Genomic DNA, 27,592 nt, shown 5'->3' with positions numbered 1-27,592 from the left:
CCCTCAAAGAGAAAAGAATATTTTTTAAATGGTTGTTCATTAAAAACCAAAAAGGGGAGTGTGGGGAGAAGAAAGCCATATTTCTTGAGGGCTGTGCCAGGTTGATGTCATTTAAGCCCCATGACACCCCACAACGGGAGGGTGGTGTTACTAGCGAAGCAGACTGAAGTGCAGCAAGATGAAATAAGGTGGCTGAGATCACACAGCTAGTTATAGGAGAGCTAGAGTGAACATCCTGTGGTTTCAGCTCATCGTAACACATTTTCTACTAAAGGCAACAATTTGTTCTATTCAGCACGCACGCACACACACACACACACACACACACACACACATGCAATTCCTGAGAGTGGTGGCAATTCTCAAGAGTATATTGAGGGCTTCCCTGGTGGCACAGTGGTTAAGAATCCGCCTGCCAACACAGGGGACATGGGTTCGAGCCCTGGTCGGGGAAGATCCCACATGCTGCGGAGCAACTAAGCCTGTGCGCCACAGCTACTGAAGCCTGCACGCCTAGAGCCTGTGCTCTGCAACGAGAGAAGCCAGCGTAATGAGAAGTCCGCGCACTGCAACGAAGAGTAGGCCCCGCTCACTGCAACTAGAGAAAGCCTGCGTGCAGCAATGAGGACCCAACACAGCCAAAAATAAATAAATAAGTAAACTTATTTTTTATAAAAAGGGGGGTGCTTCTCTGGTGGCTCAGTGGTTGAGAGTCCGCCTGCCGATGCAGGGGACACGGGTTCGTGCCCCGGTCCCGGGAAGATCCCACATGCCGCGGAGCGGCTGGGCCCGTGAGCCATGGCCGCTGAGCCTGCGCGTCCGGAGCCTGTGCTCTGCAGCAGGAGAGGCCACAACAGTGACAGGCCCGCGTACCGCAAACAAACAAACAAACAAAAAGGGTATATTGAGAGCAGGAAGAGCTGACATAGAAGATGTTTGTGGCCACAGAGGTGACACTTTTGAAGGGACAGTGTGCATTTTCATCTGTGAGTTTTGCTGTTGATCCAAGAAAAGTCATCGTGTTCTTTTATAGGCACACCTCTTAAGTCAAAACTAGCAAAGGCATGGGAACACGCAGATTTACTTGGTGTTTATGTTGCAATCTGGTTGTGTTTTATATTTTAAAGCTCAATGCTAAACTGTAATATATGTAGCTAGTGGGAGTGCCTGTACAAGCTGGTAATTTATGTCTTATGTTCCTGTTTGCATGATCTGTTATAATGAGAGATTTTTTACCTACCTAAAATATGATCTTTGAAACTGTACTGTTACAAGTTTGATTGATTTAATACTACCTTTCTGAGTCTCTTAGACTGAGAAGATGTATTGAAATGTAATGTCAAATGTTATACGATCTGATACAAGGTTTCGTAAGGACATACACATTCACATTTGTAAGCATCTTTAGAAAAGGACTGACTTTTTATAACAAGCTTCACTCTCTACTTTGCATCTCCCAAAGCTCTTCTCCCTCAAAACTGGGGGAGTTAAGGAGACTTTTATCCTGGTTTAGGTTATCCTGCAGCTGGTCTGTTTCCAGGTCAGAAACCGGGAAGAGTTGCTTCCCAGGACCCCTCAGGACCAAGGAGCACTTTTAAGTCTTTTTCAGGACTACCCCACGCAGACTAATGGCTAAGTGCCTGTTATTGATGTTGATCAACAGTTGAGGCAACTAGTGAAGAGGAGTGGTTATGAGCCCTGACTTTGGGTCAAGGAGACTTGGATTCGAATCTGACAAGAACAAAAATGGTCACTATAAATTGCCGGAGCATAATAAACAAGGTCCACGGCTTAGTGTGTACAGTGTTTACGGTGCTTGCAGAGTGAACGGCACCCAGTGCGGCTCAAGTAGTTTCAAAATATACTGAGCGTATCCTTTTGTGCTTTACCACTGTTATCTAATCTAATCTCTGCAACACCTTGTGGGGCAGATTTCTGTGTTTTTACAAATAGGCAAACCAAAGCACAGAGGGATTCATAAGGACCAGGTCCAAGATCTGATTGTGGAATGGGCTTCCTCTCCACGGTATCAGCCTGCTCGTCCTATGCCTGTCTGTATGCTTGAATTAATTCTTAAATTCATGAAAGGCAAGGGACTATGGTGCAGACGTCACTCAGCCCTAGCCCGCTCAGGAAAGAATCAGCGGCTGATGGCTTACACAAAATCCAGTTGAAACCAGGCTCTCTGCCCAAAATATGAAAGTAAATACCTTCTTGGAAAAGGCTGTCAGAGACCTTGATTTTAGATTAAAACTTGCAGACTCAGAAGCCCCTTTGGGTTTCTTTTTATGGCCTTAAAGCTGATGAGCTTAAAGCCAATTCCTCCACTGACCAGTTTGCCAAATTGACCAGATGTTGGCTTCTTTTTAACTATTTACAAGGTTTACCACAATGCATCGTGGGTGAGGTTTTTAAGAGAAGTTTTCTAAAATTGTTGTGAAGTTAGAGTAACAGATTTTTGTTTTTCTTCACAGCCACATATTGAAGAAGGTTCAATATGCTTTGTCCCCAGATCACTGCTGTTGCAGGGAGAGACCGAGTTGCAGAGAGGGGAGAAATAGAGGTGAATAGACTCCAGGTGACAGAGGGGAAAACAAGGGGTAGAAATCAGAGGAAACTAGGGGAGGCAGGGCTGTTACCGAGTCCGAGCTCCTATTGCTCCTGCGTGAGAGGCCAGTAAATCCAGAGACGAGCTGTGGGAGCTGGGAATGGTGACTTCATCTGGGAAGCCAGCGGACCAGAAAGAAGGGGGACTAGTGTCCCAAAGAGCCGTCTTCCCGAGTTAGAATTCCGGCTATTTTGTACTAAAAGGAGAGGGGATAAAGTCCTAGTTCCGGCCAGACTCCAGAGGGGATGTGTTCATTTCTTCCTTCCTGCAGCCATTCGCAGGTGGGCCTGACCAGGATGCTTCCTGTGAGCTAAACAAAAGTATTTTCACTTAACGCTCATTACCTGGGAGGCAGGGTTCCCAGAGATGGGCCATTATGTATAACTTAAGCCTATAGGCAACATCCCTTTGGTGATTAATTTGTGATAGAATACAAAGGTTCTTCCCTGTTACGGGGTAGGGGGGCGGTCAGAGAGCAGGGATCTAGGGGAAGAGATGGGGGACACCAAGGAACAGAAGAGGGAGGAAGGGGGAAATGAAGTGTAGAGGGACAGAGATGGGGAGAGATTAAGGGGCAGAGAAATGGAGACACTTAGGGGAAGACAAAGTGAGAAACTGAGGAATGGGAAAGGAGACAGAAGGAGAAGTGAAAAGTAGGAGACAGAGCATGAACTGAGTGGCGTGATATTAATAAACTCAAGAAAAATCGACATTCAAGAATATATTCTTCCTTAATGTGTTCCTAAGTTAAATATAGTCAAAGGAAGAATAACGCCATCCTTAATTTTTGGTAAAGAGAAAATTCTTTCAAACACCTCTCTGAAGGCAACATGAAAACCGTCAACTACCCAGTTCCGCAAAAAACTGGGTTTGCCTCTTGGTGCATATCGATCCGAAAGACACAACCAAGCCCAAGAGCGGGAGAAGGAAGTATTTATTCCTCGCAGCAAGTAAGGAGAACCCTGGAGATCTTTCCCAAAGCAGTGTCTCCCCAACAGCAAAATTGGGGAAGTTTTAAGCTAGGGGCACATGTATTTTCATGAAGGAGCGTGGGCGTTGAATGAAGTCACAAGGTTCCTAAAAGGTCCACATCATCGCCGTTAGGTTCCAGTTGGTCTGGTGGTTGAGCACCTGAGGGTGGGGGTGAATTAAATTCTGCAAAACAGCTCAAGAAAGTGCTTCACCATTGGAACAGAAGTGGGAGTCTTTACAAATGATATGTTATTTTTGCTGTTGTTGCTTCTCTTGCCTGATAACAGTCGTTTGTTCCTGCATTTTTTGTTGTTGTTGTTCCTTTAAGATCATTGATTACAGAGACCTGTTCAAAGATAAGCATTGTGGCCAGGCTTAGATCACAAAATGGCTTAGGCCAAAAATGGCTTCTCTTATGTCAAGAAAGCCAGGCCTGGGCTTCCCTGGTGGCGCAGTGGTTGGGAGTCCGCCTGCCGATGCAGGGGACACGGGTTCGTGCCCCGGTCCGGGAAAATCCCACATGCCGTGGAGCGGCTGGGCCCGTGAGCCATGGCCGCTGAGCCTGCGCGTCCGGAGCCTGTGCTCCGCAACGGGAGAGGCCACAACAGTGAGAGGCCCACGTACCGCAAGAAAAAAAAGAGGAAGCCAGGCCTAGTTCTCTTTCTCTGGGGACCCCCTACCCTGTCTGCTTACATTAGCAAAATGTCCATTTAGAAAATCCATGAGTCTGCAGATTAGCCATTTGATAAATTGGTCATTTGGTTACTTGGCTGGCAGAAAATCGCTTGTCTCTCTTTTGAAGATGGGTATTCTAAAAGGTAGATTCAAGTCTTAACAGCAGGGCGAAGAAGATGCTGGGCTCTCCTGGCTGTGACGCATCCTAAGTGCTGTAAAGAAACAATGCTGTTAAGACCTAATTTGCCAGCATATCATGCCACAATTTCTTGGGCTTTCAAAGTCTAGGTTGTGCAGTGGTTCCCATTGGGGGAGGGGTCCTCAACTGAGCTGCAAGACAAGTGATGAAGGTACATTGACCTGGATCTCTGTGGTCTTGAATAAGTGTCATGGGCCTCGTTGCCCTACTGTGTCTGAGAACATTCTCTGCCTTTCCTGGTCTTGCATCTTTTTTGATGCTCTATCATCTTGGTGCCCCAGTGGTCTGTCTCCCCCATGCTGGGCAGCAGGAACAGATCTTCCGCTCTGAGCCTCACCCTAATTCCCTGCTAACATGGAGGCCACATCTGTGACCTAAGTGACCATCTACTTTGGATGCCCAGACCTCATCTAATAATTTTTTTTTAAGAAGATGTTGGGGGTGGGAGTTTATTAATTAATTAATTTATTTTTGCTGTGTTCGGTCTTCGTGTCTGTGCGAGGGCTTTCTCTAGTTGTGGCAAGCGGGAGCCACTCTTCATTGCGGTACGCGGGCCTCTCACTATCGCGGCCTCTCTTGTTGCGGAGCACAGGCTCCAGACGCGCAGGCTCAGTAGTTGTGGCTCACGGGCCTAGTTGCTCCACGGCATGTGGGATCCTCCCAGACCAGGGCTCAAACCCGTGTCCCCTGCATTAACAGACAGATTCTCAACCACTGCGCCACCAGGGAAGCCCTCATCTAATAATTTAACACACACTTTTGAGCACTTCTTGGGCCAGTCCTTGGGGCCAGGCCATAGCAGACAGTGGAGGACATACAGACATGGCTTCCACCTCATGGACCTACTGCAGGGTTGCAAGCGACAGAAACCAGCTTTGTGAATGCTACTGGGGTGTTTTGTGGAATCCAGTAACACTTATTTTTTCCTTAACTGGTGGTGCGGTGCACACTTGGGTGAATATGTCTTTTCTGGTTTTTAAATTTATTTATTTGTTTGTTTTTGGCTGCGTTGGGTCTTCATTGCTGTGCATGGGCTTCCTCTAGTTGTGGTGAGCGGGAGCTACTCTTCATTGTGGTGCACGGGCTTCTCATGGCGGTGGCTTCCCTTGTTGTGGAGCACGGGCTCTAGGAGCGCGGGCTCAGTAGTTGTGGCATGAGCGCTCAGTAGCTGTGGCTCGCGGGCTCTAGAGTGCAGGCTCAGTAGTTGTGGCGCACAGGCTTAGTTGCTCCACAGCATGTGGGATCTTCCCAGACCAAGGCTCGAGCCCATGTCCCCTGCATTGGCGGATTCTTAACTGAATCCAGTAACACTTTGGATGACCTCACCTCTGAATGGCTTGAGCCAAGGCAGCCGCAGGAACGTCAACAACCAGAATCCAAGGAAGTTCCTGCTAGACTGCTGCTGTTGACCTATGTGAATTATTCCTGTTTCTACTCGCTGTGAGTATCAGTTCAAAAGTCCAAAGCTGAGGGTGAAGAATCGTCTTATATCCGCCTCTGATATAATCAACTGTAAAGGGAGGTGGGGGCCAGTTGGCACATGTGGTACAAACATGGCTGGAGGACTAACAGTTCCCAGAGAAGCAGGAATCATTGTGAGCTGGGTGAAAACTGCAAAAAAATGTATTCATTACAAGGATCTCAAAGTCCAGCAGAGGAAACCTTATAAAGAACTAACTTCATCTCAGCCTCACAGGTGCTTAATCAAGTGAAACACAGGGGTAGGTGGATGTCAGGCATGCCTTCACCTAGGAGGTGACATCCCCACTGGGTTTTTTTTGGACCAAGTTTATTACATTCAATATATACAGTAAAATGCACCCCTTTTAAATGTACAGTTCAATGAGTTTTCAGAAATGTGAACACCCATGTCATCCCGGTCTCAATCAAGATATAGAACATTTCTATCACCTCAGAAAGTTTCTCATGGCACTTTGCAGACAGTGCTCCCCTTTATACCCGAGGCAACCACTGATCTGACTTGTTTCACTACAGATTGGTTTTGCTGATTCTAGAATTTCCGTATGTGGAATCATATTGTATGGATTCTTTTTCCTTCAACATTTTGTCTAAGATTCACCCACATTTCAAAACTGTGTTTTGAAGAGGAAGAGGAAGAGTGAGGATACTGCAGGGATGGAGATGTAAAAGGGCAGAGTGAGTAGAGTGTGCTTTAAACACCAGAATTAGTTTAGTGTGACCCAAGCGTGCGGTCCGAGGGGGCAGTGGCAAGAGAGGAGCCTGATAAAATGGAAAGAGTTGACAAAGTTGAATTCTACCTGAGCCCTGCACTCTTGAGAAACAGTGATGGTGATCCGGAAATGGTTTACTGCAAAGAGACATCCATTCCCACAGGACGAACGTAAGATTTGCAGATGCTTCCCTTGTTTACCTGTGGCAAGGCTAGACACAGTCCTTCTGAATTCCCGTTCTTTACCTTATAAATGATTTGCTGAACTGCTGGTCTCCACTGATCAGTCAGAACAAAATGCTGATCAACCAAAGTTTAAACTTCTCTCATTTCCCTAGGCTCCTTTTGACCCACCCTCAGCCTGAGCCAGCATATAACTGGCCTCAAGGTAAAACATTCTCCGATTTACTACTATCGGATCAAGCAAGCCACCCTTTCTCCCCACTTTCCACATCCAGTTCTCTCTAGCTTTCTTCAGTCTTCCTGAGAAGGAAGAACTCTTTTGCATAACCCTTGAGACACCTGCAGAGCTTTCGGCTGGAGTGGTCTCCCCATAGCTATAGTCTTGCCCCTTCCACTCCCCCACCCTTTGCAATAATCTTTCTGAATAAAGTTCTCCTTAACAAGTCTGGATTTGTTTTCTTATTTAGCAAACAGGCTTCCGTTAGAATCCTAGGCCAAAAGCTCTTAAACCTTCAACAAGCCACAACTTCTAGCCTCTGTTCTTTCATGTGTAAAATGGGGATAATATAACCTTTACCTTGTAGGACCTTTGTGACGACTAAAGATGGGAAACCATGAAAATAGGATAGTCAATAAATAGTGGTCAATAGAATTATATCAGAGTCACGGCCTTACGTGTCAGATTAGGTTTATACCCACTATTGTCTCTTCCACACCTGTCCAATGCTTGGCACTGGCTCAGTAAAGAATTTAGAATGAATACCTTTATCCCACTGATAGTGGGCGGGGTGGAGTTTGAGAATAATACCTGGTTTAGAAAGAGCAGATTGGTCACTGTGGACTTTCATCCGGCCTTTACGTATTAAAAAGCCCCGTCTCTCCACACCTGCCTCCCTAACGGTCCCTGTGATACATTTGATGCTGCCTCTCCTGGAAAGCGGAAATGATAATTCCTGTCATCCTCTGAAATCACTAGAGAGAAGGAGGAGCACTTTTTTAACATCCTGAGGGGCATATACACATTCCCACATGTGATAAGAGAAAGTCTCTCCAGCAGCTCTCACAAGGGGTCCTGGCCCACCTCCTGAGGCCCCGCCTTCCCCACGGCTCAAGTTCCTCCCACTCAGCTGGGTGCTAGGGGCTCCTTTACCCTGTTGGCTCGTGGCTCCGGGTGCGCATGTGCGCACTTCCCCCACCCCCACCCCCTCGGCTGGAGGGGGCGGGGCCACATTGCGTCATCGGGGCGCGCGCGGCGGACAGCGCTGTGGTTGCCGGAAGTTGGGCGGCGGTAAGTGAGCCGCGTTGGTGAGGGAGGAGTGGGGTCCTGCGCGGTCGGTTTTGGAGCCCTGGGGAGAAGGGGCGAGCTCGGCGGTGAGGGCGAGGGTCACGGCGGGTCTGAGGATCCTGGTCCTCCCTCCTCGAGGGAGTCACTAACTCCGGCTCTCGCCTTCTGTCTCCGGTCACGTCCCCTCAGACTGGTTCAGCGCGGGGTCTTCTGACTAGGAAGCTCCTGCTGATTAACGAATTCCTCCTGTCCCCTGGCAGCAAGTGCCCCGAATCTCCAGTGTTGGAACGCGGGAGACAGGCCGCCTGGGCTCTCCTCCTGGCTTTGCCGGTTTTGCTGTGTGACTGGCGCGTCTTTTCTGGCCAACTCCTCTCTGCTTATGTGACATGATTTTGAAACCCTTTAAGGAGTTGAATACAGGGCTCTCATTCAACCACAGGGTCCTTTTTCTGTTCCCAGCCAGCTTCTCATAATAGAGAATAAGCGTAAACACTAATTGAGCTTCTGCTGTTTGCCTGGCTCTGCTCTGCAAGCTGGGAATACAAGAGTAAGCAAGGTACACATCCCTGTCTTCAAGGAGTTAATTTTTTTTTTTTTTTAAGTCAAGGAGATAGAACAGCAGCACTATAGAATGAAGCTATTGTGGAAGTTTGCTGGAGGAGGACTTAGGGTGCTTGTAAGTCAGGCCGAGGCATCAGTAGGCTTCTGTGAGGAGGTGTTGCTTTATCCAAGTCCTAAAGGATGAGCAGGTTTAGTCAGGTGAAGAGGGCTGGGAGCTGGGACCATATCGCAGACGTTGGGAGTGGCATAAACAGAAGCCTATACAATGAATGAACTGCAAGTAGTTCACCCAAGTTGGAGTGTCCAGTTATAAGAGAGGTGATTCTGGAAAGCCAGATCATGAAGGATCTTGTGGGCGATAGCATGTGAGGAACACAGGCTTTGGAAGCTGTGATACTTGTATGCCATTTCTGGCTTTGCCACTGAGCTAGTTTTGTGACCTTGGGCAAGTCACTTCCTTTCTTAGCTTCAGTTTCCTCATCTATAAAAAGGACAAGCAGGGAGTTTCCTGGTGGCGTAGCGGTTAGGATTATGAGCTTTCACTGCCGTGGCCCGGGTTCAATCCCTGGTCAGGAAACAGATCCCACAAGCCGTGTGGTGTTGCAAAAAACAACACAACAAAACCCCAAAACGAAACAACAGCAACAAAAAATAAAAAACAACAACAAAGTAAGGGCAAACATTAACCTACCTCCTAGGGTTGCTGTGAGAAGCAAATGAGATGATGTGTTACTCATGTGGCACTAGTAGATGGTAAACAGTAAGCTGTAGCAGTTACTATTTGCCATGTTAAGAAGCTTTATTTGAAAATGTGGCTGTGAAGAGTGGAGTCCTGTGGAATTTTACGCAGGGGTGTGACATGGTCTCATCTGTTTCAAATTACCCAGGCAGTGATGTGCTGATTACACTGGGTGGGGAAGGACCCACAGGGAGACCAGTCCGGCACTTTTGCCATGGTCCAGGTGACAGAGGAGGGAGGCCAGAACCAAGGCAGCGGCTGTGGGGATGGAGAGGGGTGGGTGGATTTGAGGGACCAAAGAAGTGGGATTTGCTGGACTGGTAACTGATTGGATGATAACTCGAGAGTCAGGAGTCAGGATATTGGGGGTGGAGTGGGGAATGAATCCTCTTTGTGGAAATAAGTAATAAGTTCTTTGATCAGTGGTCCCTGATTGGTTATCCCTGACCTCAGAGATTTTATTTGGAAGTCGGAATGGCCTCTGTCCTCCACTTTTACCCATGGAAGTAAGATTCACTAATGCCTTCCTGCTGTCTATCTCCAGATCCTCCTGGCTTTCTCTAGTGTAAGTAAAGCCCCACTGTGTGTTCAAGGGAGAGTGAATAGGTGCTGCTTTGTTGCCAGGCAAACAACATGCATCTCCATGGTCTCGTTAGGCTGGGTGTCCACCTGGTCTCAGTCCAGTCACAGAATGATCACCTCTGGGATTTTCACACCTTCTTCTTTCTGGTTACCATCCTTTGAACTTGTTCCTGCGTGTCGGTCTCTTTGTGAGTGTGTGGCATAGAAAGCAGGTCCTCTTTTCTCCAGGAGTCTGGCCATGCAGAGCAGGACTGTACTCTTCCTTCCATAACCCAAGGCCCCGTGTGACTCTTCTGGGCTTCATTGTAGACGCCTCACGCTCTTGACACTGTCACAGTATCTGAGAGCCAGCCGGCTCTGAGCACTGCCCACACGTCCCTCCTTGTCTCTCACGTCTTCATTCCTCTCCCGGCTTCCTACCTTGCCTTTGACTTCACTAAGTTGCAGCCATCAGTCAAGCCTCCTCAACTTCAGTCGTTACAAACTTTTCTCCAGCTGACCCTATTGCTTTGCCTTTTATTCTAATTCTGTGAAAAAAGGGTGTTTGTTCTAAGGGTACTTCCTTTGCGTATGCTGAGATCCTGTCTCCTCCTTTTCCTCAGGACCTGGTTCCATCATTTGTCCCATTTCTTTCCTGTTTAACTTATCCCTCTAATTTAAATATCTTCTGTTTACTCTAATTTTCAAAAAAACAAAACACCCTCCCATTAACCTCTGCTGTACCGTCACACCTCTTTTTCCCACCCACTTTTCTTGGACAAGGTGCCAGCTCTACTTCCTGAAGTCATCGTTCACTGAAATTCTACTTCTGCATCACCGCTCCCCCCAAACTGCTGTCCTCAAAGTCATCAGGCCTTGGTGTTGCCAGAACCCCTGAACTCTTTTCCTTCCTTATTTTTTGCGTTCTCAGCACGTCTGACATTGCCGATACTCCTTCACTTATAAAATCCACTCCTGCTTTGAACTCTCTCTCTGGCCGTTTCCCCTCAGTTTCCATTGTGGGCTCTTTGCCTCCTTCTGTCCTTTAAATGCTAGTTTTCTTCAAGGCTCTGCCTTCTACTCATTGCTCTTCTCAACCACAGTGTGAGCTCTCATTTCTGTGCCAGTGACCACTGCTCTGGACCTTGAGTCCAGATCTCTCCTGAATGCCAGCCCTAAAACTCAGCGAGTCCGAAACTAAGCTCATCATCTTCTCTCCAGACCTGTGATTCTCTCTCTATTCTTTACGCTCCCTCATTCACATTCTGCATTTATTCATTCCAGTGAGTAAACATTATGAACCCTGGGAGTCATCTTGGACTTTTTCCTCTCATCCCATCCCTCCCTTCCTCCTTCCCAGCCTGGGCAGTCATCAGAGTTCTACAGGTTTCCTCCCTTGATATCTCCTGACATGTTTTCGCTTCCATTTCCTCTCCCACTGCCTTAGTCAGGCCCTTCTCACTTCCTGCCTATATTCCTGCCCAGCCTCTGAGCTTGCCCTGCCTCAGCAGTCTGGCCCTAACTGGTGCTGGAGTGCCCTTTCTAAAATACAGACCTTTGCTAAAATACAAACCAGTAGCTTTTCATGGAAGACCTTTCTTGATTTGGCATTCACCTGCTTTTCTGGTGTGGTTTCCAGCTACTCTGCCACACGAACCTTTTCTTCTCGCCATACAGAACTCTTTTGTGTTTTCTGAAACATATCATGCTATTTCCTTTGTTCATAGACTCAGTCACCAGCAGGTATATTCTGGGCACCTGTGAGGTGCTAGGACTGAGTCAGGTGCTGGGAAAGCAATGACGGATGGAGGACAATGAGAAACTGACACACTTCCTTTCTCAAAGAGCTTTTCTCCTAGTAGGGAAGACTGACATTCATCAGTATATATAAAATAACTGCACATGTGATGTGAAGCGGGAGGTAATGGTGCTCTTTGTGGGTAGGATACGGGAGAACTGACCTAAGCAGGAGACGAGGGAGTCAGGGAAGGCTTCCCTCTACTGATGGTTGAGCTCAGTTTTGATGGGAGAAGAGGCATTAAGTAGACGCTGGGCATGTGGATGGACGAGAACATTCTAAGCTTGTGCAGAGGCCATGGGGGTGTTTCTAGAATTGGAGACGTGGAACTGAGGCAGCTTCCTCCTTTTGCCTGGAGTGTCCCTACTCCCCACTGTAGGCTTCCTCATCCAGTGGGACTGGCTTGGGCTGGTGCTGCCGACCACTCCCCTCTCCCAACCATCCAAAGGACATTTGGAAGTGTGTGGAGCTGTTGTATTTTGTGACATGACCACGGGGCATTACTGCATTTAAGAGGGTACCAGGGGTGCTAGACATTCTGCAATGTGTGGGGCTAGCAGCAAATGAAAAAGAATTGTCCCACCCAACATGTCAAGTGGTGTCCCTGTTGAGAATCCACTGCCAGTTCTTTTCGAAATCTGGGCTCGAGGGTTTCCTCCTCCTCCCACAGTGCCCTGCGGAAACGCTTTCACCACACTTACTGTGCTCGTGTTACCCGCAGCTTTGCTCTGTTGTCATTCCTGGTCTGTCTTACCCTCAAAACCGTTAGCTCCTTAAAGGCGGGGGTCATGGCTTTTTGCCATTGAGTCCTGAGATACAGCATAGGGACTAGTAGGTCATATAAATGTTTACTGAAGTAATAACGAAATGGAAACCCCAGTGTTTTTGGCATGTGCTTTGTTGATGGTATTACTTTTCCTTTTGAGTGCCTCCTGTGTGCCAGATACATGTATTTTCTAGTTGAATCCTGTCAATAATTCTGCACCACAGGTGGTGTCCCATCTTACAGATGAGGAAACAGGCTCAGAGAAGGAAAATGACTTGCCCAAGGTTGTGTGGCTTGAAGTAATAGAGGTGGGCTTTGAACCCAGGTCTCTCTGGCTCATGAAGCTACACCCTTCTGTCTACCATACCAACTCCAGCATATCAGACTACATTGTTGTCCAGTTGTTTTCTTGGACTGAGATTTAAGACCCTAGATTTCCCTCTGTGAAAATTTTAATCTTGGTAAATAGACCTGTCATTCCAGGTGGTCAGAATCTTTTATTCTGAATTATGTTATCTGTTATAGTGCCTGTTCCTTCTTGCTTCATGTCATATGTAGAATTGATAAGCAAACCTGTATCATTATCCAAGTCACTGGTAATATGTGGTTATAAGAATATCTTACTGAATGTATTTGTTTATGTGTCAGCTTCCCTGCTGTAACAAGGTTCGGCACGCATAAAATACTTGGTAAATATTGATGAATATTCATTCACGTAGATAAGTAAAATAAAAATAAATTGGCTGTAGGCCCCGAGACTGAGCCAAAGACATCCCTGTTAGCTCCTTTCTTATTAATATCAGTTCATTACTTAAGCAACACCGTTTGAATAAGACTATTTTTACCCGTTTTAAATCCTTCTAATTATGTCAGTGTCCAATTCTACATCTTCATCTTGTCTATTAGGCTATCTGAAGAAGACTTGTCAGAGACCTTGCTGAGGGCCACATAGTTTGTCTCCTTTGTCTATGGTTCTTCCATAATCAAGGCAGAAATGCAGTAACTCTGTTGTGACTTGTTCTTGGAGAAACCATAGTGGTCTTTCGTGAACACTCTGGGTGGCTGCATGCAGTTGTGCAGGTGGTACACTGCACAAGAGGCCAGATCTTTTTTTTTTTCTTTTTTTTTTAGTGGAGTATAATTGCTTTACAGTGGTGTGTTAGTTTCTGCTTTATAACAAAGTGAATCAGTTATACATATACATATGTTCCCATATCTCTTCCCAAGAGGGTTCCATTTAGATCATAGGCGTCATGGGTGTGTTTTGTACTGACAGTTTTCTGGCAGGCAAGGGTAAAGATATCTTGAGCTAACTTAATCAATATATTAGACAACAATTTTCTCAGAAGAGGAGGTAAAATGTCTTGAGGAAGGTGTGTAATTTTCTTATTGTACAAAGATGCGATGTGAACCAGAATGGACTATATGACAGCTTTCCTGGGAACAGATTCTCTGTCCAGTGGGTTGTAGCATCCATCTATGTTCTCATCTTTGGAAATCAAATATTTTGAAAATCTGAAATCAAGTGTTTGCTTGGCCCAGTTTTTTAGCACCTCTCATTTTCCAGGACTCCTTAAAGATCACCAGAAATGAAAACCATAAAGACTGTTACTCAGAAGCAAGCCTTCATACCTGAGCCAGCTTTTAGGAAACCATCATGGATTTTAGTTGTGGGTTGACCTAAGGTCTCCTTAGTGATTCAGGTGAATCCAGGTGGCTGTCCCTCATGTATAGAAGGGACCAAGGTGACACTGTTGGTTGGTGAACGTAACACAGAGCACTCAAAAGTGGGCACAGTGTTCTCCATCTTCCTTGTATGATCTCCTCTCTCCTCCTGCCCATGTTATTCTCAGCTTTTACTCTCACTCTCTCATAGGCTTGCCACAGCCCACAATACTGGTATCCAGGGTATCCATGCTCAAAAACTGAGCCTGAACGAGACAGCAGATTGTATGTGAAGGTTGAAGTTATTAAAGCAGAGGGAAAACAAAATAAAACAAAAGAAGAACAACTCCCAGAAGTAACTATTGAGAATGAAGGTTACCGTTTGAGCCTGTGGAGGCGATTGCCAGTTCCCTGGTTGACCTCCTGAAGAAGCAAATAACGTGGATCCTGTTGGGGCAGAGGTGGCCCACGGGGGTGAGGGAGACAACCAGTCCATAAGAGCAGTTATCCTGCCTGCTCATATCAGTTGTTACCACCTAATAGCACAGTCCCCACAAAAGCCATTTTGGGTGACTTGGTGTCTTGCAGAGGCATCAGTTTGGCTCAGGGACATCTTGACTCTAATGAAGTTTTTTAAAAGAATTGAGGCTTCTGTACCCAGCTGGTTCCCCTGTAGGAGTCCTGGGTTTTCATCTTCTGGTAAAGCCTACTTTTTCTTCTACGTTTGGAACTTTTCCCCCCTCCTTTTGGAAGGGAAGGCTTTTTAAACCTCCTTCTTTAGCAGCCTTGCAAATTATTTCCCAAACTCCTGACGTTGCAAAAACATCATTGCCCTACAAAACGGGCATTGGCTCTGCATGCCAGAGGAGCCCTCTGCCCACTCCTGGCGATGTCCACCGCCTTTTTATCCATCAGCAGCTAAGAACATATTCTGTTTGTCAGTGGGACTTGGGTCATGTGGTTTGGTGCTCATTTTAATGACTGCCAGAGCTCGCAGCCCCGCAGCTGGGAAAATGAGAACAGAAGTCTGCTCTGCGTGCTCCATTTTGGCCCAAAGATGGTACTTGAGGGCCAAATCGTGGTTATTCTGGCCCTTCTGCTAAGTGAATGGCCCCGTGCAGCCTCAGAGAAGTTGAACACAGAGTGCTCCTGACGCCTTAGCACTTGCTCCTCTGGACTTCACCTGGATGACCTATAGCAGGAGGTCATCCTGCAGGTTTTAATTAAACCTCTGCTGTGTCTGCAGGGCTCCTGTGAGGGAGGGAAGACTTCTATGAGGCCTGCTTGAGGCAGAGGAAGTTTTCGTGATGAGCGTGGGGAAGGGCGACCACGTTCCCAGGCACTGTTGGCTGATGGGGGGTGAGGGAGGGCGAGGTGACAGAGACTAAGAGCAGCTGCCGTGTGTTGACTGTTGACTAAGCCAGGCACCGGAACAGGTGTGTCACACACTTTCTCCTTTAGCCCTCCCAACAACCTCGTGGGTTCGGTATGATTATCCTCATCTTACAGAAGAGGAAATGGAGGCACAGGGGATGAAGTTACCTGCCCAAGGCTGCTCAGCCAGGGAGAGGTGGAGTTGGAACTCAAAGGTGGGTTTATCTGACTGAAGACCAGGCTCCCAACTACCTTAGCTTTTAGCATCTTTTCTCTGAACGGTTCGAAGCTCCTCTGCCCTCCCAAAGCAAGCAAACAAAACCCCAAGAATGCACACAGGAAAAATTATAGTGAGAGATGTTTTGGATAGTCGGGCTGGTCTGTTTCCCTCTTCTCCCCACCAGGGGTCTAGTGTCCCTAAAGGCAGGTTTGTTTGTTTTTTAATCTCTATGATTGTTGCTTATTTTCTACCAATTTTACTTCCTTTCCTAAAGTCCTATGCTGGCTTGATATTTGCTGTGTCCAATCCTATAGGTGCCCACAGAGGGAAAACGGTTGGGCAGACTCAGTCTAGGAAGCACTTATGCTCCAGTTAATTTTATAAGCAGCAAAACCAAATGCTTTCATCTTCAGCATCTTTAATAGCAAAATGCCAGAAAATTTATGGAAATGATATTTCATTTCCACTCCTTATTTAGAGCAATGAATTGCTTTTCCACAAAGCTAGATTTAAATAGGTCATCTGTTAACTGTTGAATGAGAAAGGAAGGTTCTTTGTGGGATTGGTATAGCTTGAATATGGGATCTTCTGGGTTTTTCTGTTCAGGTATAGCATACATATAGTAAAGTACACTCATCATAAATATGTAGCTCATGGATTTTTATATATGCACACGGCTTGTAACCACTGCCCAGCTTGAGGTATATAGAATACTTCCAGCTCCCCTGGAGGCTTCCTCATGCCCCTTCCCAGTCAATAGCCCCACGCCACCCTGTCATTACTATTCTAACTTCTATCACGTTGATTGGTTTTGCCTGTTGAATATAGAATAAGCTGTGTCTGTGCAGGCGTGTCTTCATATTTTATTTTATTACATTTTCAAACTTACAGAAACCTTACAAGAATAAGTCAGAGACCTTCCATATACCCTTCTCCCGGGGACTGCATTCCAATTTTATCCTGGTAACATCTTTCATAGCAGAGAGTCAAAGCAGGATCACGAATTGCCCCCAGTTGTCAAGTCTTTCTAATCCCAGGGACAGTTCCTTAGTCTTCCCCTGACTTTTAAGACCTTGACACTTTTGAAGTTTATAAGCCAGTCCCAGTCATTTTGTAGAATGTTTTTCAGTTTGGGTGTATCTTGTGTTTCCTCCTGACTAGACCCAGGTCCACTGTTTTCAGCCGAATACCATAGATGCCGTGTTCTTTTCATTGCCGTCTATTGGATAGCCCACAGTGTCTGTTGGTCCTATCACTGCTAGTGTTAATTTTGATCCCCTTTCATTAAGATGGTGTCTGCCACATTTTGTCACTTTAGAGTCACTTTTTCTTTTTTGTAGTTAATAATTGTGTGTGTGTGTGTGTGTGTGTGTGTGAGAGAGAGAGAGAGAGAGAGAGAGAGAAGAGATACTTTGAGACTGTGAGTGTAGCTTTTAACTTACATAACCATGGGAAACCTTTCAGGGAGACTTATTCTTTACTACTTTTATTTATTTTTAGTTTTAGTTTTGGCCGTACTGCAAGGCATGCAGGATCTTAGTTCCCAACCAGGGATTGAACCTGTGCCCCCTGCAGTGGAAGCATGGAGCCTTAACCACTGGACTGCCAGGGAATTCCCTTCTTTACTACTTTTATATTTGGTTAAGTAAAGTTTCATTTAAATTGGTTTGTATGGAACTAGAACAAAAAATTTTACAATTTGTATGGAAACAGAAAAGACCCTGAATAGCCAAAGCAATCTTGAGAAAGAAAAACAGAGCTGGAGGAATCAGAGTCCCTGACTTTATACTACAAAGCTACAGTAATCAAGACAGTACGGTACTGGCACAAAAACAGAAATATAGATCCATGGAACAGGATAGAAAGCCCAGAGGTAAACCCACGCACCTATGGTCACCTAATCTATGACAGAGGAGGCAAAAATATACAATGGAGAAAAGACAGCCTCTTTAATAAGTGGTGCTGGGAAAACTGGACAGCTACATGTAAAAGAATGAAATTAGAACACTTCCTAATAGCATACACAAAAATAAACTAAAAATGGATTAAAGACCTAAATGTTAAGACCAGACACTGTAAAGCTCTTAGAGGAAAACATAGGCAGAACACTCTTTGGCATAAATCACAGCAACATCTTTTTTGACTCACCTCCTAGAGTAATGAAAATTAAAACAAAAATAAACGAACAGGACCTAATGAAACTTCAAAGCTTTTGCACAGCAAAGGAAGCCATAAACAAGATGAAAAGACAATCCTCAGAATGGGAGAAAATATTTGCAAACGAAGCAACTGACAAAGGATTAATCTCCAAAATATACAAGCAGCTCATACAGCTCAATATCAAAAAAAACAAACAACCCAATCCAAAAATGGGCAGAAGACCTAAATAGACATTTCTCCAAAGAAGACATGCAGATGGCCAACAAACATGAGAAGATGCTCAACATCACTAATAGAGAAATGCAAGTCAAAACTACAATGAGGTATCACCTCACACTGGTCAGAATGGCCATCATCAAAAAATCTACAAACAAAAAATGTTGGAGAGGGTGTGGAGAAAAGGCAACCCTCATACAATGTTGGTGTGAATGTAAATTGATACAGCCACTATGGAAAACTGTATGGAGGTTCCTTGAAAAACTAAAAATAGAACTACCATATGACCCAACAATACCACTACTGGGCATATACTCAGAGAAAACCATAATTCAAAAAACCACATGCACCCCAATGTTCGTAACAGCATTGTTTACAATAGCCAGGTTGTGGAAGCAACGTAAATGTCCATCGACAGATGAGTGGATAAAGATGTGGTACATAATACAATGGAATATTACTCAGCCATAAAAAGGAATCAAATCGGGTCATTTGCAGAGACGTGGATGAACCTAGAGCGTGTCATACAGAGTGAAGTAAGTCAGAAAGAGAAAAGCAAATATCGTATAATAACACATCTGTGCAGAATCCAGAAAAATGATATAGATGATCTTATTTGCAAAGCAGAAATAGAGACGTAGACGTAGAGAACAAATGTATGGATACCAAGGGGGAAAGGTGTGGGGAGGGAGGAACTGGGAGACTGGGATTGACATATATACATTATAGATACTATGTATAAAATAGACAACTGATGGAAACATACTGTATAGCACTGGGAACTCTACCTAAATGGGAGGGAAGTCCAAAAGGGTAGGGATATCTGTATGTGTATGGCTGATTCATTTTGTTGTGCACTGGAGGCTAACACAACATTGTAAAGCAACCATACTCCAATAAAAATTAATTTTAAAAATTGATTTGTATGTGCATATTTCCTGTCATCTAAGATCTTAATCCTGAAAAAGTCATAGGTTTAGAGACCCTTTCTGTCACATGGCGTATCTCCATATGTTCTTCATGACGTTTTTACTCCAATCTCCATCTTACATGGTAATAAGCCTGGAGTTTGTCCTCCCAATCACAGATGCCTGTGTTCTTTCTTTCTCTTGTTTCTCTTGGGGAAGGTACCCATAAAAAGTTTCCAGAAGTCATCTTAGTAACATTTCAGAGCCACTCTGAAAGGGACTAGGGTATGTCGAGAGGAATGTGAACCAGGGTCTGTGTTTATGGGATTTACAGTCCGGTTGATGGAGGCAGGCAGGTACGCAGAGTTGAACGATACTCACTGTCCAGGTGGCCGCGGGGTGGAGGTGGTTAACTGTGGTTGACGGGAGGCGCAGGACAGGAGTAAAGAGTGAGCGGCAGCTCTGGGAAGGCTTTCTAGAGCAGGTCACCTCTGTGCTGGGATTTGGAGAGCGCCAGGCAGTCACAGGGGCCGGGGGCGCCTTTCAGACAGGGTTGCAGAGGCAAGACAGCAGGTGAGTTAGCGGAGCACAAAGCAGCTCGATGTTTCTGTGTATCAGGTCAGAGGTGAGGAGGGGCAGGTCCCCCAGGGCGGCACTAGAGAAGTTGGGAGGCAGTAGCAGGGGTCCAGGAGAAAGTGTGAAGGAAACCGCCAGGGGTGCGGTCATGCGCCTGCCTTGGAGGTGGAGTGCTGCGGCTGCGAGCTTTCTCACGTGATGAGCTTCGGGAAATGCCGAATGAGCTTCGTCTTGGCTTAGTGATGCTCACATCTGTGTGAGAGTTCTGTGGAGACCACATTCGCCGGTCCATCAAGACGGATTTGTGTCATAGATGGCAGACGTGGCCTCGGAATCCGGTCTTACAATCTGCTTCACCCTCAGCAGCCCTTGCAGATCTCTACTGCCCTCTGAAAAGATTCTGCCAAAGAGGTCAGTCTCCCTAGAAACAAAATACGTTATTGACACCTTCCAAGAATCAAAAAAACAGCAGGCTTCAAAGATCTTCTAGTCCAAGGTCGGCAAATATGGCCCTGCCCAAGGCCTTTTTTTGTGCAGTCCATGAGCTAAGAATGTCTTTTTTACTTTTTTTAAGAGTGAAAGAAAGAAGAAAATATGACAAACTGTTTTGGCCTACAGTGCCTAAAATATTTACTAGTTGGCCCTTTTCAGAAAAAGCTTGCCAACCACTGTTCTCATATGACTGCCTGATACCGTAATCCTCTCTGCAGTGTTACGTGGCAAATGATTGCCTAATATGTGCTTGAGCACGTCCACTGATGGAAGATTCATCATCTCTTTGGTCAGTCTACTTCCTATTTGGACAGGCCATTAGTAGTTTTCAAACTCTGCTGAAATCTTGTCTCACTGTAGCATCCATTCTTTGGTCCTTTTGGGGAGAAGAAAGCTATTCCATGTCAACATTTACTGAACTAATCTATTCTAGGCACTGTGCTAAGTGCTGAGCACAGATGAATAAGACAAGGTTTTTGCATCAGGGTTTCCCAGGTGTTATTTCTTGAAACCAAAGTGGTTGAGCTGGTCATCTTACATCTGTCATTCCCTCTCTTCTTGCCATTGGGTTAGGGCTTTTTTTTTTTTTTCATTATTTTACTTATTTCTGTATTATTATTTCACATAGACAGTATAAAATTCAAAAGGCAAAAGGGTTATACAATGAAAATAAGGCTCTCCACACCCCAGTCTCCTGACCCCAGAGCTTCTTTCCTGGGAGGCAGCCACTGTTACACATTTCCTGTAGGGATTTGATGGTAAAGAACAGCACTAACACAAGGGTTGGGTCCATTTCGACAGGAACTTCTGATAAGTAACATACAGTGGCGGGTTTTTTTTTTTTTTTTTTTTTTTTTTTTTTGAGCTCTTGCTTGTTTAAGTTGCCGAGCGTGACTTAAGTTTTATTTCCATACAAGCCTGGAATTAATAAGTTTGGGTGGTAGACGCAGCCCCAGAAGGTTTGTATTGCTTTACATCCACCTACTATTTCAGTTAAATCCTAACTGGATATTTTGGTTACTGCTGGGTTTCTTCTACTGCTGCGGTTCTGTTTCATTACAATTTCAAATCCTCAGAGCCCTTCCTCTTTCATGAGAAGTGACACAGTCCCGTCTTGTGTAACACTTGGGTTTCACATCCTGAATACAACGTTGAAGTGTGATAGAAATAATCTTTTAGTTTTCTAAGCTAAGCAGAGGCCTCAAGTTTCATCTGCACTGTTCAGGGTTATATGTGCAAGCCTTACTTTTCAGGACACAGGTAATGTTTGGATCTAGGTTAGTTACACATGGATGACTTTGCACCTGAGACACTTCCTCTTCCACCAGAATTCCTTTCTGATCATTACTTCTTAAGTCTTCCCTTCTAATTTAAGGAAGATGGCAATGTGACATAGATGTATAGGTTCCTAAGTGATACCTTTCTGTTGAGTATCCTATTTAGATGTTTCCAGCAGATTCCTAACCACTTGTTGCTGCTGTTGCTTAAGAACTTTCCGTTGCCTTAACCAGTCAGGTAACACTTTAGCAGCTGGACACCAACACATCCTCTTGTGAAATAGGCTCTTGGGTTCTGTTCGGAATTTCTCAAAGACTAAACATGTCAGAAAATGAAGGATATGCCTCTTACGCAAATTTCTTTCTTGGCATGCCCGTCCATTCTTTTCTGTGGTACTCCTCAGTCACTTTTTCCTAGCTGCTGAATAGAAAAATGGAATCGAATTTTCTCTTTTGTCACTGGCACTGGTAAAATTCCACCTTGGTGACCTGAGCAGGTCATCAAGATGATGATGAGTTACTGTTGACTTTTAAGCCTAAGTTGTGAATGATTGAAGTGTGTAGGGGCCTGATGACCCGTCCCGCGGAGGACTTCAGATGACATCCCTTTGTACCACTGCCTGCTGCTCTGTTGGTTCTTATCTCTCTGAACCTCAGTTTCTTCTTCTGTGAAGTTGGAGCTGTCTCCTCTTAGGGCTTCGGGGAGGAGGAAATTGAGGTGCACACCCCTGCTGCGCTGCCTGCTCCTGGCCAATACTCATAGCTGCCACCTTCATCTCAGTGCCAGAGGACCGTTTATAGTTGAGCCTCTAGCATTTAGTGATTTATTGGAGGTGAGAGAGAGAAAAATTGAAGTTGACTCTGAGGGTTCTTCGTGGCTGTATGGTGGTACTATCTAGTAAACTAGGACATATAGGAACATGGGCCGAATTTTAGTGAAAGGTACGTTCGGTTTTGGATTTGTCAAACTCGAGATATCTGAGAAATTCACATCCTGGCTTTGGAAGACACTTAAATATATGGTTGGAGGTTAGCACTAGAAATACAGTCCTGAGATTCATTGGCATATAGATGGAAATGGATGTGGAAAATGAATAATTTTGCTTTGGGGAAAGTTTATAGACTAAGGAGAGGGCTGAGCATGGGGACTTTCAAAAACCAACAGTAGAAGGAAAATGCTAGCTGTGTTGTGGAGGAAGAGAGGAGAAAGCAACAATGGAAGCCCGCTAAACCAAGCAGGAGGTTGTTAGGATGTTCTAGACTGGCGTTTCTCAAAGTGTGGGCCCTGGGCCATCTGCATGAGGGTCTGTTTCTCCACTGGGCTCTGAAGCCACAGTACGTAGGATTCACAAACTTTTCTGGGGCCTATGAACCCAGGAGTGACCCAAAAAGATGAACGTTTTGAGAGTGCAAAATTATAAAGATCCTTTCGAACAAAAGCCAGAAATTATTTAATATGGGACGAGGGTTCATTTAAATATGTTTGAAATGTTTTAGAGGTGGAGACTCCAAAAGTAAGAGTGACAGTGGCCTGAAGGCTTGAAGACAGTGTCAAACTCGAATCAGAATCACCCTGGGGCCCTAGTCCCGGCCACCCTCACCGTCCTTTCTCCCCCGCCCCCCAGAAGGTGGAGCCCAGACATCATTTTTTTTTTAATTAATTTATTTTATTTATTTATTTTTGGCTGTGTTGGGTCTTCATTGTTGCACATGGGCTTTCTCTAGTTGCAGCGAGCGGGGGCTACTCTTCGTTGCGGTGCATGGCCTTCTCATTGCGGTGGCTTCTCTTGTTGCAGAACACGGGTTCTAGGCACATGGGCTTCAGTAGTTGTGGCTCAGGGGCTCAGTAGTTGTGGCTCACGGCCCTAGAGTACAGGCTCAGTAGTTGCGGCACATGGGCTTAGTTGTTCCGTGGTATGTGGGATCTTCCCAGACCAGGGCTTGAACCCATATCCCCCGTGTTGGCAGGCGGATTCTTAACCACTGCGCCACCAGGGAAGTCCCGCATCTTCATTTTTTAATAATCCCTCAAGGTGGTGAGAGTTTGAACACTCAGTCGGGCATTGTCTGGTGCGTGATGCCACAGATCCATACTGAGGCAGCAGAGGGTTTAAGGACAGCCATGTGCCCAGCCGCTTCGCAGAGCCTTTCGCCCTGCTCTGACCCACACTTGGCTCCTCTTTCTTGGTTTTTAGTGTGTTTATGTAGTGCTCACTTTGCATTTTACCGTGTCGTCACCATTGGACCAAAGCTCCTTGTCTCTAATTCCAATATCTAACAAGTTTAGAAAACTGAAAGGGGTTTAATAACCTTGTCACAAAACTCAAACAAAACCTCTGACTAGATGTGAACTGTCTATTTTTTTTTTTTGATTTATCCGTCTGTTGTGACTGTTCTTACATTCTACTGCAGAAATATTCATCTGTCTTGCGGCAGTTGGACAGGATGGAAAGTGACCTCATCAACTTGTGCTTTTGGAACTGCGAAGCTCCTGTAGTGTTGTGCTTCTCCCCCTGGGGTCTGTGTACCCCTGAGGGTGTGCAGGCCATGTGGGGAGTTACAGTGTACACATGCCTGATTGCCAGGACAGTCAAATTTATTTGATGATTTGAGGGGCAGAATGAAATATTAAAATATATATGGTAGAGTAAAATGCAAGTTTTCTGCATTTGAAAGACAAAACATGAAATTTCGAAGAAATTCTGGTACTGTGGTTAGCGTGGGGGAAACTTCTTCATCCTCCTCGGCTGGGGTGTTCAAGCACTGCCTCACTCAGAATCCAGACAGTTTGCATGGCTGTGATGCCAACTGGCTGGACTTCGGGTTTTGTGCTTGTAAAGTTCCCTAGGACAACACGGGTTGGCAGAAACTTTTAAGACTATGACCGTGTCAAAGAAAGAATAACGCTAGTGCATCAGTCAGACCGACTTTAATGAGAAAGGGAGATGCACCAAAGTGAAGGCCAGGAAGTTCAGTTGTGTCGTAAGGAGACTAAACTTGGCAACATAGCCAGATTCCTCAGGTTGATTTCCAAAGTTGTGTCTTCAGGCACCCCATCTACCTCTCGTTACTTTCTGTTTGTTTGTTTTGACTAAGCCCATGATTACAAATGTCGTTTCTCACCATGTTTTGTGCATTGTTGCTGTGTTCTGTTTCGGTTTTAGCAGGCAGTAAATAATGGCAGCAGTTACGGGGGATCCCGGACTCTCCAAATTGCAGTTTGCCCCCTTCAGCAGTGCCTTGGATGTTGGATTCTGGCATGAGTTGACCCAGAAGAAGCTGAATGAGTATCGGTTGGATGAAGCTCCCAAGGACATTAAGGGTTATTACTACAATGGTAGGCGATGGGGAACTCCATCTTCTGCCCTCTTCTGTTACCTTCTCTGCCCAGTGTAGGGTCAGCTTTCCCTCAGGAAGGGATGTCCTTGACTTTTATAATTAATACTATTCACTGGTTTCTATTTTACTTCCTGGCTTTTGACCCAAGTTCACTTTCACTCCTTTTCTCCTATGGGGAAAAGAAAGGGAGAACCTAATTTATTAATCCAAAGAATTAATACCGATTACTTAGTATTGTTGGGGGATGGGATTGGAAATGTTTTTCCCAATGAGTCTTGTTTTGTATTCTTGGCAAATTCTTTGAATTCATGAAATCTGTCATCTTCTGCTATGTCCCTGTTTAGTTTGGATGACCAGGTATTGGATGGGGCACTTTGGGCTCAACCAAAAGAGCAAAATTACTCACAAACGTTTTTGTTATAAATGCCACTATTACTGACTAGTAATTGACTATTTGATAATGCTTCTGTCCAGGTGATTCTGCTGGGCTGCCAGCTCGCTTAACATTGGAGTTCAGTGCTTTTGACATGTGAGTATTTTTTGCTCAAAATCTAAAATAAAGAACACTGTTTTTTGCAAGGAATGAGCATTCTTAACCTTCATCGTAGGTGGGCCACGTGGGGCACTACAGAAGCTTCCAGTGAGCAGGGCCGGCTTCTCATGATTCTCTTGTACCTCCCGTGGCACAGAGACAAGTGCTAGAGGCTTAGGACTATCTGATTCATTTTTTCAGCAGCTATGTATCGCAGTCTGTTAGGTACATCAATGAATATTTATTAGGCTACTTTTGTATACAAGTCACTGTGTAAGGCATTGTAGGGATATACAAAGAAACATGACATATGCCCTCAAAGAGATTTTTCTGACTAATTGGGAGCCGTGGGGAGTTGCTGGAGAGAAGAGAGACATTTATTGACTTAATTATTGACTTATTTTCCATACATAATCCTTTCAGACCTGCCAGGTGTGGTTCTTCTCTCTTTTACAGATGAGGAAACCATGGGTTCAAAGGTAAAATGGGGCTTCCCTGGTGGCGCAGTGGTTGAGAGTCCGCCTGCCGATGCAGGGGACACGGGTTTGTGCCCCGGTCCGGGAAGGTCCCACATGCCGCGGAGCGGCTGGGCCCGTGAGCCATGGCCGCTGAGCCTGTGCGTCCGGAGCCTGTGCTCCGCAACGGGAGAGGCCACAACAGTGAGAGGCCCGCGTACCGCAAAAAAAAAAAAAAAAAAAAAAAAAGGTAAAATGACTTGCCCAAGGTTACACGTGGCTAAATTTAGGAAGCAAGGGTAAGAGAGAAATAAACTGTGTTTCTGAAGTTGCAGTCTGAGTAGCCGGTGGCATTTTGCTGTCTTCTGTAGAAACTGAGAAGCCAGGAGGGAGACAGTTTGGGCAGGAGGTAAGTTTGTTTTAGAACATGTTGAGTTTGAGGTGACAGCGTCCAGTAGAAATGTCCAGGGAGCACTGGCATCCAGGAGGGAGGGTCATCCACGTAGAGGTCCTGAGGCTGTAAGAGGGGAAGAGACTACAGTGTAAGAAGAGCGAAGGGCTGGAATAGTGAATGGACCTGATTAGGGTGGGCAAGGGGACACAGAACTCACCAAAGAGACGGGACTTCTCAGAGAAGTAGAACCAGAGAAGGTGTCTTCAGGAAGGGAAGAGAGGGTCAACAGCATCAGAAGCAGAAGCATCAGAGTTCAGTGCTAGGGTTGCTGGAATTGTTGATGGGGTTGTTTGAGAAAATAAATTCTGCACAAAAGGGTGGAGCAGAAACCATGCTGAGAGGCTTTAGGATAACTGAGAGTTGAAGGGTCAAAGGCTTCAGGGAGGGAGGGCAGCTTTTTCCTGCTCCTGCATGTGTCAGCTGTGTCAGGGTCGGGGGTCTGGGGAAAGTGAAGAGGTGTTTGCTAAGGACCGCCTGAACATGGCGGTAGTCAAAGGTTAGGGCATCTCAAATAAAGTCTCCCTCGAATTAGAAAATAAAAATCTCTTCAAAAGTCAATACATTTTATTCCTCTATCACAATCAAATTGTGAAATTGAATTGTGCAACATGAATGGAAAATGATGTTAGCCTTTATATCTTTAAAAGGTATGTGTTGGTGTTTCTTGTTCCCTTCAGAGCTTTCTTGCTCCATAAAAAATCCTTGTGATCGCTTCTGAAAACAAATTAAATCTTAGTTATCTGTCTCCTGTGTTGGGAAAGACTGACTGACTTTTGGAGCAATTACCGGATAATGAGGAAAGTATATTCATTGTACAGCCTTGAATTATCTGGAGCTGGTAGAGGGGGAATAGCAGCAGTGTAGTCTGCTACATTAATCTGGAGAGTCCAGCGTTTATTGCAAGCTACCCTCACTCCCGTCTATTCTGATACTAGACTGAAAGTTGTTATTTTCTGAGTTTCAATAATTTTATTCTTTGGCACAATTAATTATAGAAAAATGCAGTTCACAGAAGTTGGGTTTGATCTTGTTTCAAAGTCCAAGCATCTTAAACTTTAGCAATCCAGAAATTTTAGTTGAAGGAGATAAGAAAATCTGTGATCCTGCAGCTATGGCTTTCACACAAATTGCTCTATTTTCCTGGTCATAATTTGTGATTTGGCTTTTGAATGCTCGTGTGAGGCTCCGTGGTAGGCACTGGGGGAGATGAGCAAGAATAAGACATAGGAGCCCTGGGTTGGAAGCTTGAAGGCCTGGTATCTGCAGCTGATTAACTGTGTTACCTGGAATAAGTCCTTTTCATTTTCTCAGCTTCAGTTTCCTCATCTGTAGCTCCCAGCTTCTAATATTCCTTCCAGTTTTAAAAGTTTGTGATTTTCTGGGTCC

The 27,592-nt window shown here is 45.3% G+C and overlaps 1 protein-coding gene across 1 annotated transcript in view; it reads left to right on the top strand.

The window, feature by feature from the left end:
- Positions 1–8,072: 8,072 nt before the first annotated feature.
- Positions 8,073–27,592, top strand: part of ATG7 (autophagy related 7) — a 243,980-nt gene continuing 224,460 nt past the window's right edge. Inside the window, exons 1-3 of the mRNA XM_065884527.1 lie at positions 8,073–8,116; positions 24,591–24,763; positions 25,240–25,294. Coding sequence (XP_065740599.1) covers positions 24,604–24,763; positions 25,240–25,294 — 215 coding nt within the window. The 5' untranslated portion in view covers positions 8,073–8,116; positions 24,591–24,603. The remainder of the gene's footprint in view (positions 8,117–24,590; positions 24,764–25,239; positions 25,295–27,592) is intronic.

This window comes from Phocoena phocoena, chromosome 10 (genome assembly GCF_963924675.1).
Source record: "Phocoena phocoena chromosome 10, mPhoPho1.1, whole genome shotgun sequence".
Classification (NCBI taxonomy): domain Eukaryota; kingdom Metazoa; phylum Chordata; class Mammalia; order Artiodactyla; family Phocoenidae; genus Phocoena; species Phocoena phocoena.
Note: the sequence above shows the minus strand (reverse complement) of the source record. Positions and strands in the feature narration are given on the sequence as shown.